Source organism: Eptatretus burgeri, chromosome 17 (genome assembly GCF_056783735.1).
Source record: "Eptatretus burgeri isolate ZD-2024b chromosome 17, Ebu_testis_v1, whole genome shotgun sequence".
Lineage (NCBI taxonomy): Eukaryota > Metazoa > Chordata > Myxini > Myxiniformes > Myxinidae > Eptatretus > Eptatretus burgeri.
Genome location: NC_140977.1, coordinates 1554142 through 1567797, shown reverse-complemented (window position 1 = coordinate 1567797; position 13656 = coordinate 1554142). Strand labels below are relative to the sequence as shown.

The window sequence follows — 13656 nt, the reverse complement described above, 5'->3', positions numbered from 1 at the left end:
CGCTGTCGGCCTCCCAGGGGTGCAGCTCCCTGCACGACGCGAGCACCCCCTCGTCCGCCCTCGCCGCCTCTCCACAGCTCGTCCCCTCCGTTCCGACTTCAACGCACACGACGAGCAGCTCCACCGCCCGCGAAGTCTTGACTCTCTCTTCCGACTCCTTCGCCTCGTTCCGACCTTTACTACTCCTTTGACTGACGAACACCGTCCTTTTATCCCCCCGTAACTTCGCCTTTGACCCCCTCCCTTTGACCTTTCAACTCGCTCCCCATTGGCCCGAGAAAAAGTGGGCGTGAAGGCTTTTTGATCCACAAATTTGCATATATCGATCGCCCTGGGGGCGGGGCCAATTCGCCCCTCGCTCACCGATTGGACGGCAAAAAGTGGGCGTGTGTCGTTTTGGATCCGTTTTTGAAGCAGAAAATCCGTGGTTTTGTACACGCTGTTCAACGTGCGCCCTACACGAGTCCAGCATCGGTGCCCATGAGTGGCGCGAGATGACGGTGATGCGATGGTGGCGAGTTGTGACGGTAAAGGTCATGGCGGTTGTGGTGAAGCGGCGTTGTGGTTGGTGGTTGTTGTTGTGGTTGTGATGGTGGCGATTGGTCCAAAATAAAGATAGTAAAAGAAAAACGGCTATCCTGAAGAGTCGCAGCACGTATAAATGACATGTATTCCCACTAGACAACGGGTTTGGGCCTAACTACACATGCACTTACCGAGATACCTCACCTAAGGGACCTGAATGGTGGTTTGCGAATCTGGTAACCACAACAATATATATATTGTTGTGGTTGAGGAAATTCGCAAACCACCATTCAGGTCCCATAGGTGAGATATCTCTGTAAGTACATGTGTAGTTAGCCCCAAACCCGTTGTTTAGAGGGAATAAATGTGATTCATTCGGGCTGCGACCCTTTAAGATAGCCGTTTTTCTGTTCTATCTTTCTTTTGAACCAACCACGTCTCAACCGCCATCACACAACAACCACCAACCGCAACGCCGCTTCACAACAACAACAATGCCAACAGCCACGACCTTTACCTTCACAGCTCGCTCCCGCAAACATCGCATCACCGCCATTCCAAGCGTCACCGTGGCCATGGACCACCACTTTAAACCCTCCACCACCTTCGCCTCTCCTTCTACGGCCATTCCCGCACCACTTGTGAACGCCGAGCGTCAGGCTGTCCTGGCCTCGTGCGGGACGCGCGCCGAACCACGGGTGCAAAAAGCGGCCTTTCCGAGGAGAAGTCGGATCAGGAATGATACACGCCCACTTCTGATCCGTCCAATCAGCAAGCGCGGGGCGATTTGGCCCCGCCTCCAGGCGCGTTGGAGTAGAATCGATATATGCAAATTCGAGGATCAGGGGAGATTCACGCCCCTTTTTCTCCGTCCAATTGGCGAGCGTGGCTCCACCCCCGAGCTCGTTCTGATCCAGAAATTGGCATATGGGTTCTCCTATGCCACTATAAAGCGCCGAGCGCGGGGCGAATTCAGTCAGTTTTGGGCTCGGGTGAGTTGGAGAAGTGTGGCAGCGGCAGAGAGTTTTTCCTTCAAGGGAGTTGGAGAAGAGTCAAGGCGAGTTGGAGAAGTGTGGCAGCGGCAGAGTGTGGCAGCAGCAGTCAAGACGGGTCTGGAGGAGAGTCAGTCTGTCGGGGTTCGGAGTCTGTCGGGGAGCTGCAGAGAGGGGAAGCCTGGAGCACGGTCGACGTCGCAGTGGAGTTGCTCGTCGCGGGACCCAAGCAAGCCAGCTATCCTCTTTCCCCAGAGCATCAACAATTCCCCCCTCCCCCCCTCCCCGCGCTGAGATAGTGCGGAAAGGGGGCCCTGTTCCCACCCCATTCCAAGCAGTGCCAACGAAACCCACGGAGGAGCGCAGAGTCGGGGCACCGCCGCCACATTTGCGGCTCAACACAAGATGGGTAGGCTCCACCCGGTCTCGCGCCCACAGGCCCCGTCTGTCCCCTTGTCTTTGAGGGTGGCCCTTTTCTTTTGCTTTTGAGTATATGTGTTGTTGGCGCCGTCTGTAAAGTAAAACTGTGTAAGTGTTGCCGTGTGCTCGCGTAGTCGGTAGTAGATCTGCAATGTTGTGTTTCTTTTGTTGCAATTGCTTTTGGTGCATAATTGTTGTAATTGTATATGTGTGCTTTCCGTGTGCCGCGGAATAAATGTGCCTCATGTTGAACTGTTTTTCCCGTTTCGCTTCGTCTTTTCTTTAATTGAATCCCCATCTTGCTTCACGTAAAGGGTTGGTAGTGGGCTTAATACGCCCGATAATTAATCGGAACCGTCGAGGCCGACGTTAACACCGCTCGGTTATCCCGATAGTACGGAATGGGTCGCTTAAGTGGCCCGTGTCCGGAGTCGACCTGCGGCGAGGTGCGATCACCCGGTCTACCCTCCGTGTGGGTACTTAGGTAGGTCAAATTTGGCGAACAACCCTATCCCACGCGGGGGGCCGATTAGCACGATCGTGGTGAGGCTGAAAGGCCCACCCGTGACTAGTTCCCGGCGTTAGTCCGAGAGGGTCACGACAGAATTGTCCGTTCGTTGGGCGACGTGCCGCGATTCGAGTTACGTGGCCGTTCGAACGCCGGCGGGCGCGAATTCGCAACAATATATCTATATATATATATATATATATATATATATATATCTATATATATATATATATATATATCTATATATATATATATATATATATATATATATATATATATATATATATATATATATATATATATATATATATATATATATATATATACCGTGGTGCCCCCAGAATCCGAACGCCCCCTTGTTTGAACAAATTGGAATCCGAACAATTTTTCAAGAAAATTTTTCCCAAAAACCGAACATATTTTCAAAAACCGAACACAGCGTGGCGTTCATGTTTGTTCATGTGCGTCTACCCCACCTGTTCTACCCACATCTTCGCGCTTTGTTCATTCAGTTCGTTGGTGGAAGTACTCATGAATGCATCTCTCGTGTGTCGATCGCTACTTTACCTCGTGTTTTTGCCTTGATTTGTGCATTTTTTTAAAATATCACCCTTGTCCATTCACCATGGCACCCAAGAAGAGCAGTGAAGCAAATAGGAATAAGAGGAAGTCCGTGAGAACGACAATTGAGTTGAAGAAAGAACTTATTGCGAAGCGTGAGAGCGGTACACGTGTGTCTGATCGCGCTGCAATGTTCGAGCTGCCGAAATCGACCGTGTGTAGGATTCTGAAAAATAAAGAAGCGATAAAAGCGCGAAAACCCGTCGTGAAGCGAACTCATTCAATGAACCCCATGACGAATCAGCTTTAATAAACTCAACGTTTTTTTCGCGAGCATGGTAGTGACGTCATGGTGCGTCACCCAATCGCTTCACCTCTTGATTCTCTCCCGTGGAACCGTGTGGTGAAAACGGCACGTTTGTGTCTCTACAGAGTGTACTGGGATATAAAACACCATTTGGTACTTCATGGTAAATTACATACCTCCACCAGGCTGAACAGTTTACGTTTTGGATCCCAATGGCCACTGGTAGGCCAGAGCTGCATCCAGACCTGATGGAAGAAGCGACAACGCTCCTGCTCATCCCCCAGGCTTGGAAAAAGATTCATGACCCAGAAAAGGTCAGTTACTCATCTTATTTTACCAAAGGTCAGGTATGGGAGCATGTGCCAGAACAGCGCGTCGCTGCATCCACTTTCCGCCGGTACTCCAGGGGCCTCCGTCTGGCCATCCCCATCCCCATCTCCTTGAGATGATGGTCAACCTGCTGCAACCACGAGTCACGTGGTCGGCCCACTAGCCTCCTCCACTCATGAGACTTCCTCACTGAGAGAATCTGGTGAGCAGGATCAGCGTCAGGAAAACGAGCCACATGTCCATTCAGCCGCAACTGACGCTCACGGACGATGCAGGTAACAAATCTCATCCGAGTCTCTCTCAGCAACCGCTCGTTGGACACAAAATCCGACCAGCGATAGCCAAGGATTCTCCGAAGAGACCTGGTACCAAAGGAATTAAGTCTCCATCTCAGATCCTTGGTCAGAGTCCAAGTCTCGCATCCATAGAGCAAGACTGGAAGTACCAAGGACCTGAAGACTCGGACTTTCGTCCTCCCGCACAGGTACCGGCAGCGCCACACCCCATGATCCAGTGAATCCATGACTCCCCAGGCCTGACCCAGACGTCCATTGACCTCTGACTCACAGCCAGCAGAGACATGAATATCACTGCCAAGGTAAGTGCATCTCTCCATGACCTCAACATCCTCACCACAAACAGACACAGACAGGCATCCAAGATGTCACCGTAAGCCTGGATCTTAGTTTTGACCCAAGAAACCCATAATCCCAGCGGCTCAGACTCCTCATTCAGCACCTCGAGGGCCCCCAAAAGGATGTCTAAAGTCTCCGCAAAGATGACTGCATCATCTGCAAAATCAAGGTCCGAGATCTTGACATTCCCAAACGATGCACCGCAGCTTGATCTCTCCGACATCCTCCCTAAAATCCAGTCCACACAAGTGCTGAAAAGTGTGGGGGCCAGTACACACCCCTGACGAACTCCAGTAACAATTGGAAATAAGTCAGAGATGGTACCACCTCACTTCACAGCACTCTCAGTACCAGAGTAGAGTTCAGACATCAGATCGATCAGTTTTGGTGGCACCCCACGAAGACCAAGAATCCTCCAGAGGACATCCCGATTCAGTGAATCGAATGCTTTACAGAGATCAACATAGGCTGCAAGCAGCCCCTGCCGAAACTCTCGTCTGCGTTCGGTGAGGACACGAAGAGCAAGGATACGGTCAATCGTTGACCTCTTTGGTGTAAAGCCTGACTGTTCTGGATGCTGGTGCTCAAGCAGATGGTGGCGAACCCTATCAAGAATTATCCGAGCAAAGACCTTGCCCGGCACTGAGAGCAGCGTCACACCTCGGTAGTTGTTGCAGTCTTGGCGATCACCCTTCCCTTTCCAGAGAGGAACAACAAGGCCCCTCTTCCAATCAGTTGGGATGATGCCTGTGTTCCAGGCAGAGCACAAAACTGCATGCAACGACATGAGTGCAGCATTTCCACCAGCCGTGAGAAGTTCAGCATGGATGCCACAGATCTTTGGAGCTTTGCCCCGTTTCAACTGGTTCACCGCAGCCCGTGATTCCACAAGCGAAGGTGGACCACAGTTGATTGGAGGGTCAGCAACAGGGATTGTAACACCCTTGACGTCCAACTCGACAGCTGGTGGATCAGCCTGGTACAACCGCTCAAAGTAACCGGCCCAGCGGACCTTCACTTCAGACTCCTCTGTCAAGAGCCTACCACTCTCTTTTCTAACTGCAGTGCTCCGAGGGATGGGCTTCGATGAACGCAATGCGCGAATTCCCCTGTAAGCGGGAAGAGAATCACCTGTCCACAGGTGATGCTCTACCCCTTCACAGATTCCTCGCACATAGGCCTCCTTGTCCACCCTCAGTGCACGTACAGTTTTACGCCTCAGCACCCTGAACAGCTCAGCTCTGCCATTCAGCCTGGCCCTGGGACTCTGGTCAATGGTATCCAGTGTCCCTTGAGAGACAAAATTCTTCTTTGCCCTGCGGTGAGCTCCAAGGCATCCACCGGCAACATCAAGGACGGTGGTCTTGAAGGCACTCCACAACTTTTCAGGACCCCCCATAGAACCCAGACCCCCCCAAGTGTCCACTCAGCCTGTTCGCAAACTCCTCAGCTACTCTCTCATCCTTGAGCTTCCCAACATCCAGCCGAGGCTGGGATGGTACCATTCTCCAGGATTTAAGGTGCAGCTTTAGAGTTGCTACAAGCCTGTGGTCAGTATTGAGGAACTGAGCACTCCGGTAGACCCTGCAGTTCTGGATCATCCTCCAACGACCGTCAATGAGGACATGGTCAATCTCCTTTGCCACACCGCCAGCGTTGGAATACCAAGTCCAGCGATGAGCTTGTGGGCGCTGAAACCATGAACCAGCCACCCAAAGTCCATGACTTCTTGCAAAGTCAAGGAACTTAGTGCTATTCTGGTTCATAGTTCCTGACCCATGGGGACCAACACACACCTCATAACCATCCCTATCAGTTCCAGTCGATGCATTGAAATCCCCCAAGACTAGAAGTGTATCTCGTCTGGGGCACTGATCAACCACAGACTCGAGCGTGGCGTAGAATGCATCTTTCACTGTGAGATCACTCGCCTCAGTCGGAGCATAAACAGAGACCAGGGAAATAACACCAAAGGAGTGACGAATCCTTAATCTCATCATACGCTCGTTGACCGGTGTTACCTCAATTATCATTGGGGTCAGCTTATTGGACACAGCAACAGCAACTCCTTGGGTATGGTAACCATCAGAGCGACCAGACCAATAGTAGGTGTAACCACCCTCCATTATCTCGCCGCAATCCGGTCTCCGAACCTCAGAGAGAGCTGCAATCCCAATGTCCAAATGCTTGAGCTCAGATGATAACAAAGACAGGTGATCATCCTCTCTTGGGGATAGGACATTCCAGGCACCCACCCGAAGGGACCGCCTCACGTTAACCCAAGGAGACTGCCGTCTGGTGGACGACACCTCAGCACCACTCCGACACACTCTCCCACAATCTGACCCAGGGATGTTACCCCGTGGTTTCCCTCTTATCATCAAAGATTGGGGGTCCGGAAGGCTTCGCCCCAATCTCGTCATCTGGTGAGCTGCCCTGTGAAGGGAACCCGCACATGAGGTACTCCCACGGAGTGGGTTTTCAGATTTTTTTGCGTTTTTGTGTTTTGCGGAATGAAGGGTTTTACGGTGGCCAGAGTGCAAATCCTGCCACCAACCTCCTTATAAAAAAGTAACCCAACTGCAGGAGGACGTCCGCAGACACAGTTGGGCACTAGATATGGATGGCCGTTGGCTCACAAGGAGCTCCTCCGCCCTTTGACAGGATTTGTTTTTAATCCTGCTGGGTGTCCATATCCAAACACCCTCCTCACCAGAAAACCTGATGGGGGAGATGGTTTAGTCGCCGACAACCCGACCATGGAACAGGTTAGTACAGGTTTACATAGTACCTGTAGCAGGTCACAGATCTAACCTGACATGACTCATTTTACCTTAAACATGGGTAATTTCAGTTGAAAGTGTCTTGAAAGTGGGTTTTCTTGGGGGCCAGGAACGGATTAATTCACTTTCCATTATTTCTTATTGGGAAAATAGTTTTGGAATCCAAACAGCCTCTTGGAACGAATTAAATTCGGATTCTGGAAGCACGAATATATATATATATATATATATATATATATATATATATATATATATATATATATATATATATATATATATATATATGTATATTGTGTGAACCCATGTTTATGGCTTTTAAATGTTTATGTCTTCACTCTATAGTATTTGAAAAGCAGGGGTTTACATAAGTGGTATGCAGGTGCAGTCAAAAAAATGAATGCGTCCTTCAAAGATGCTCATAAGATGCTTCAAGGTAAGATTCTTCTGTGATTTAAAACTTTAAGTTTATAAACGATAACATTACAATTTATGTTATATATTATATGTATATGATAAAACTTACAAGTTAAAAAAATTTATCTGAAGAGAACGTGTGAGTGAAGAGGAAGGTGAAGTCCAGGAGCGTCCGGAACGAAAACGATCAGATTGTGAGCGTCTCATCTGGAGCGGACATTTTGAGAGAGAGCGCTGGCAGAGGAATAAGATGCATACAAATCTTCATTGATGCTTTAAAAATTGGAGAGGTGATTAAGAAGGCAGACGAGTGCGTTCGAAGCTGACAAAAGGGGATTGGCGTGTGGAGAATAAGCACAGCTCCTGGGCGCTCAATTCGCAATGGACGTTCTGTCTCGGTCTGGTTGTGGATAGCGCAGTTTTGGGGAAAGAAGTTTGGCTCACTGGCATCCTCTTTCCAGCGGACTGTGTCCATGTGCCCATGTGAGTGAGGTTTCTTTTCAGTCTCGTCATCTCAAACTGTTGTGTCTTTCAATTTTATGTCTGATTTCTGGGTTGTGGTTCCAATCATTCAAAATATACCATCAGAGATGGGGAATCCCCCGCCATTGAAAAATAATTGAAATCAGATAAGCGTTTTCACATTCATTACAAAAAACTTTTTTCAAGATGGCCACCCCAGTCGGCCATCTTGGATCCGGCCACGCCCAAAATCAATCAGGTTCTTCCTTTTCAGGTGGTTACATGTGTGACCCAAATTTCAAAATGATATGGCGTACAGTTTATGAGTTATTGCACTCACAGCTATATATGTTGACGCCCAGTCAGCCGGACGGACGGACGACCCGGGTGACAACAATATTCCCCTTCCGCCACGCGGTGGGGGATAAAAAGCAATGTACATTGAGTGACTCATTTGATGTTCCACCTCTGAAGAAAGTTCTTCAGCCTTCTCAATCGGATATGAAGAAACGAGCATTTTCTGAAAAATGGCTTAATGACATCCCATGGCTGGAAACTAACATGGCGAGCATTGAAATGTGGTGTAAACTCCGCCATGCTCACCCAAACGTTGCAGACAAAACAAGCATCTACTACACTGGTGCAAGCATCTACTACACATTAACCACACTGAAACTTCAGCCACCCAATTTTTCAAAAAACACGAAAGGAGCACTGAGTGCAAAGTCATGAAGGCCACTGTCATGAGCAAAAATATTGGCACCCTTGCACTTTTTTTCAAATAATGCACCATTTCTTCCAGAAAATTGTTGAAATGAAAAAATATTTTGATACCCACATATGCATTTTTTTGGTATGCAGTGGAACAAAACAAAAAAAGCTGAAAAGAAGGGCACTCGGTTGAGCGCATACCTCCGCCATGTAATTTCTTTCTACTTTTTTGTAGAAATATCAGCGAACCCAATCCCTAACAGCCCGATCTCTCAATGGTGATGAATCGCTTAAAAAAATTGTCAGATCCAGATCTGAATTCGGATCTTCACCAAAATTGAAACAGTTCTTCCTCGTCACACACCCAAACATGTCCACTAAGTTTCATCCGAATCCGTCCACACCTTTTTGAGATATCGAGCTGTAATATCGTTTTTGGCCCCATCTCACAATGGTGAAGAATCACTTTTAAAAATTCTGGGAGTCAAATCTGGATCTGAATCTTCACCAAAGCCTAATCAGATCGTCCCTGTCACACACCGAACCTGCCCACCAAATTTCATCCGAATCCGTCCCCAACTTTTTGAGATATCCTGCACACAGACAGACAGACAGACAGACAGACAGACAGTGAAAACATAACCTCCTTCACCGTTGGTGGCGGAGGTAACTCGTCTTGCTGTGTACAGATGGGGCCGCAGTGAATGATGGTGTCTACAACGGAGTTGAACCAAAACTAAGCGGCATCGTTGAAATAGGGAATTCCCTTGTTGATATTCTGTGCACCGACACACGTGCTGGGAAATTGCTCAAAAATCTGCTGATTGTGTGCTATACTGTACTATAAGACTGGCAGCACTACGATATAATATCACGAGGCGATAGGAATTTTTCAGCTCCATTATAATCTTATATATGCGGTCCCTTGTTGACTGAAACGTCGAATGCGGCGCATGACTGTATATAGATATATACAGTGGGGAGAACAAGTATTTGATACACTGCCGATTTTGCAGGTTTTCCCACTTACAAAGCACGTAGAGGTCTGTAATTTTTATCATAGGTACACTTCAAGTGTGAAAGACGGAATCTAAAACAAAAATCCTGAAAATCACATTGTATGATTTTTAAATAACTAATTTGCATTTTATTGCATGAAATAAGTATTTGATCACCCACCAACCAGTAAGAATTCCGGCTCTCACAGACCTGTTAGTTTTGTCTTTAAGAAGCCCTCCCATTCTCCACTCATTACCTGTATTAACTGCACCTGTTTGAACTCATTATCTGCATAAAAGACAGCTGTCCACACTCAATCAATCAGACTCTAACCTCTCCAAAATGGGCAAGACCAGAGAGCCGTCTAAGGACATTAGGAACAAAATTTTAGACTTGCACAAGGCTGGGATGGGCTACAGGACAATAGGCAAGTAGCTTGGTGAGAAGGCAACAACTGTTGACGCAATTATTCGAAAATGGAAGAAGTTCAAGATAACAGTCAATCTCCCTCGATCTGGGGCTCCTTGCAAGATCTCACCTCGTGGAGCCTCAATGAACATGAGAAAGGTGAGGGATCAGCGCAGAACTACACGGCAGGACCTGGTCAATGACCTGAAGAGAGCTGGGACCACAGTATCAAAGAAAACCACAAGTAACACACTATGCCGTCATGGATTAAAATCCTGCAGTGCACGCAAGGTCACTCTGCTCAAGCCAGCGTATGTCCAGGCCCGTCTGAAGTTTGCCAATGACCATCTGGATGATCCAGAGGAGGAATGGGAGAAGGTCATGTGGTCTGATGAGACCAAAATAGAGCTTTTTGGTTTAAACTTCACTCACCATATTTGGAGGAAGAAGAAGGATGAGTACAACCCCAAGAACACCATCCCAAACATGAAGCATGGAGGTGGAAACATCATTCTTTGGGGATGCTTTTCTGCAAAGGGGACAGGACGACTGCACCGTATTGAGGGGAGGATGGATGGGGCCATGTATCGCGAGATCTTGGCCAACAACCTCCTCTCAACAAGAGCATTGAAGATGGGGCGTGGCTGGGTCTTCCAGCATGACAACGACCCGAAACACACAGCCAGGGCAACTAAGGAGTGGCTCCGTAAGAATCATCTCAAGGTCCTGGAGTGGCCGAGCCAGTCTCCAGACTTGAACCCAATAGAAAATCTTTGGAGGGAGCTGAAAGTCTGTGTTGCCCAGCGACAGCCCCGAAACCTGAAGGATCTGGAGAAGATCTGTATGGAGGAGTGGGCCAAATTCCCTGCTGCAGTCTGTGCAAACCTGGTTAAGAACTACAGGAAACGTCTGATCTCTGTAATTGCAAACAAAGGTTTCTGTACCAAATATTAAGTTCTGTTTTTCTGATGTATCAAATACTTATTTCATGCAATAAAATGCAAATTAATTATTTAAAAATCATACAATGTGATTTTCAGGATTTTTGTTTTGGATTCCGTCTTTCACAGTTGAAGTGTACCTATGATAAAAATTACAGACCCTTGTAAGTGCTTTGTAAGTGGGAAAACCTGCAAAATCAGCAGTGTATCAAATACTTGTTCTCCCCACTGTATAATATATATATATAGTCAAAAATCTGCAAAAATGGAAAAGCAATAAAAACTGGATACATTAAAAAAAACGATGAGAAAAAAATATGGGATTTTTTTTTCTTTTCTACCATCCATCTCATTTTCTTTTCTGCCACCCTTCATCGACTTTTCTCTCTTCTTCTCCCTTTTTCTCTCTTCCATCTTCCATCTCCCTTTTTATCTGTTCTTCCACCCTTCATCTCCCTTTTTCTCTTCTGCAATCTTTCATCTCCCTTTTTCTCTCTTCTTCCATCTTTCACCTCCCTTTTTCTCTCTTCTTCCATCTTTCACTCCCTTTTTCTCTCTTCTTCAATCTTTCATCTCCCTTTTTCTCTCTTCTTCCATCTTTCATCTCCCTTTTTCTCTCTTCTTCCATCTTTCACCTTCCTTTGTCTCTCTTCTTCCACCCTTCATCTCCCTTTTTCTCTCTTCCACCATCCTTAATCTCTCTTTTTATCCAGAGGCAACTTATCTCTTGTTCTTCCCCTCTACATGTGATGCCATACCTTTTGGTTCTCTCCCATACCTTCTTTTTCTTCTTCTTCCCTTTTCGGTATCTTTCCCTAACCCACCTTCACATATCCTTCCCACAATCCACGTCCTGTCACATTCTGCCATGTTGTTTACCTCCGACCTTTTCACTGCCACCCTGTCCATGACGTGTGCATGTTTTTACATGTACTCACCATTTTAAAACAATTTGTTTCCCTCATTAACAACAACCAACAATTTCAAACACAACACCGACGTCACTTCATGTATTTCGGCACATCCGGTGACTTGAGCTGTGAAACAAAATCTGATGAATAGTTTGAACCACTTACTTTTGATGGGAAAATCACCAAGTTCAGGATCCACATTCAGCTTCCGATCAAAATCTGTAAACACAAACAATCATGCCATGTTACCTCTACATTATTGGGATTACATGTTGGTAACCGAGTGATTCCCGAACAACCGGTGCTGTGTGCACGTCTACCCTGAGTCCTGAGTCTGAAGAATAACTTCTGATAAATATATTGTTGCAGGTTTCAGAACGAGCACGCAGGAATGCACGAGGGGGTTGCTCAGACATAACTCTCAATTTCTAAACCTGAAGTCACAAGCCACAGGTAACTACGTGGCCTGACAGGTTGCGAAGCAACTGCGGATGCCGTTTGGGATAACGAGCTCCAGCTGGGTCCTCACACCCAGCATTGCATTACCTACAGGTGATAGAGTTACGTCAATGTATCACCCTTATTTACTGATGAAGTATGGCCAAGTGAAACCATGGGTGGAGCATTGGATATCTCAGAATAAATTTGTGGGGCACAAGTTGCCATATATTTATTACATACACGCCATGCTGATTCAATGTTAGAAAGGACAACCGGTTTGCTTTGAAACGTTTACCAAAGCAAGGCACGTATTTACAATCACGATATTTCACAAGCACAGACACACAAGTCAATTATTTACAAGGCACAGATACACAAGTACGGTCTTACCCTTTACACAGAACTTCCTCCTAAACAATTTTAATGACCTAAGGATGGACATGCATGCCACACAATCATCCAGGAAAGTAGAAAGAAAGAAAGAAGGAAGATCGAGGCATGGTCGTGGCTTCTCGTTTACCCCACTCAAGCAGATGGGCTTGTGTTAATCCCAAAGTGGGGGAAGGGGACCATACTCCATCCTTTGTGCAGAGTGTTGGTGCTGCTTAAGCAGTCTCCTTGGCTATTTCGCACAATCCTGGACGGATCAGGTTCGATCTGTGACCTGGGGTCAGGTCAGGTTCGATCTGTGACCTGCTACAGGTACCATGTAAACCTGTACTGACCTGTTCCATGGTCGGGTTGTCGGCGACTAAACCGTCTCCCCCACCAGGTTTTCTGGTGAGGAGGGTGTTTGGATATGGACACCCAGCAGGATTAAAAACAAAACCTGTCAAAGGGCGGAGGAGCTCCTTGTGAGCCAACGGCCATCCATATCTAGTGCCCAACTGTGTCTGCGGACGTCCTCCTGCAGTTGGGTCACTTCTTATTAGGAGGTTGGTGGCAGGATTTGCACTCCGGCCACCGTAAAACCCTTCATTCCGCAAAACGCAAAAACGCAAAAAAATCTGAAAACCCACTCCGTGGGAGTACCTCCTGTGCAGCTTCCCTTCGCAGGGCAGCTCACCGGATGACGGGATTGGGGCAAAGCCTTCGGGACCCCCAATCTTTGATAGGAGGGAAACCACGGGGTAACATCCCTGGGTCAGATTGCGGGAGAGTGTGTCGGAGTGGTGCTGAGGTGTCGTCCACCAGACGGCGGTCTCCTTGGGTTAACCTGAGGCGGTCCCTTCGGGTGGGTGCCTGGAATGTCCTATCCCTAAGAGAGGATGATCACCTGTCTTTGTTATCATCTGAGCTCAAGCGTTT

At 47.5% G+C, this 13656-nt stretch overlaps 1 protein-coding gene across 6 annotated transcripts in view; it reads right to left on the bottom strand.

Moving 5' to 3' along the window:
* The window catches only part of LOC147009077 (uncharacterized), a 113227-nt gene that overhangs the window by 44962 nt on the left and 54609 nt on the right, over positions 1-13656 (bottom strand). For all 6 annotated transcript variants that reach the window (XM_085862672.1, XM_085862674.1, XM_085862673.1 and 3 more), the window contains one exon: positions 12073-12126. In XM_085862672.1, coding sequence (XP_085718798.1) covers positions 12073-12126 — 54 coding nt within the window. The remainder of the gene's footprint in view (positions 1-12072; positions 12127-13656) is intronic.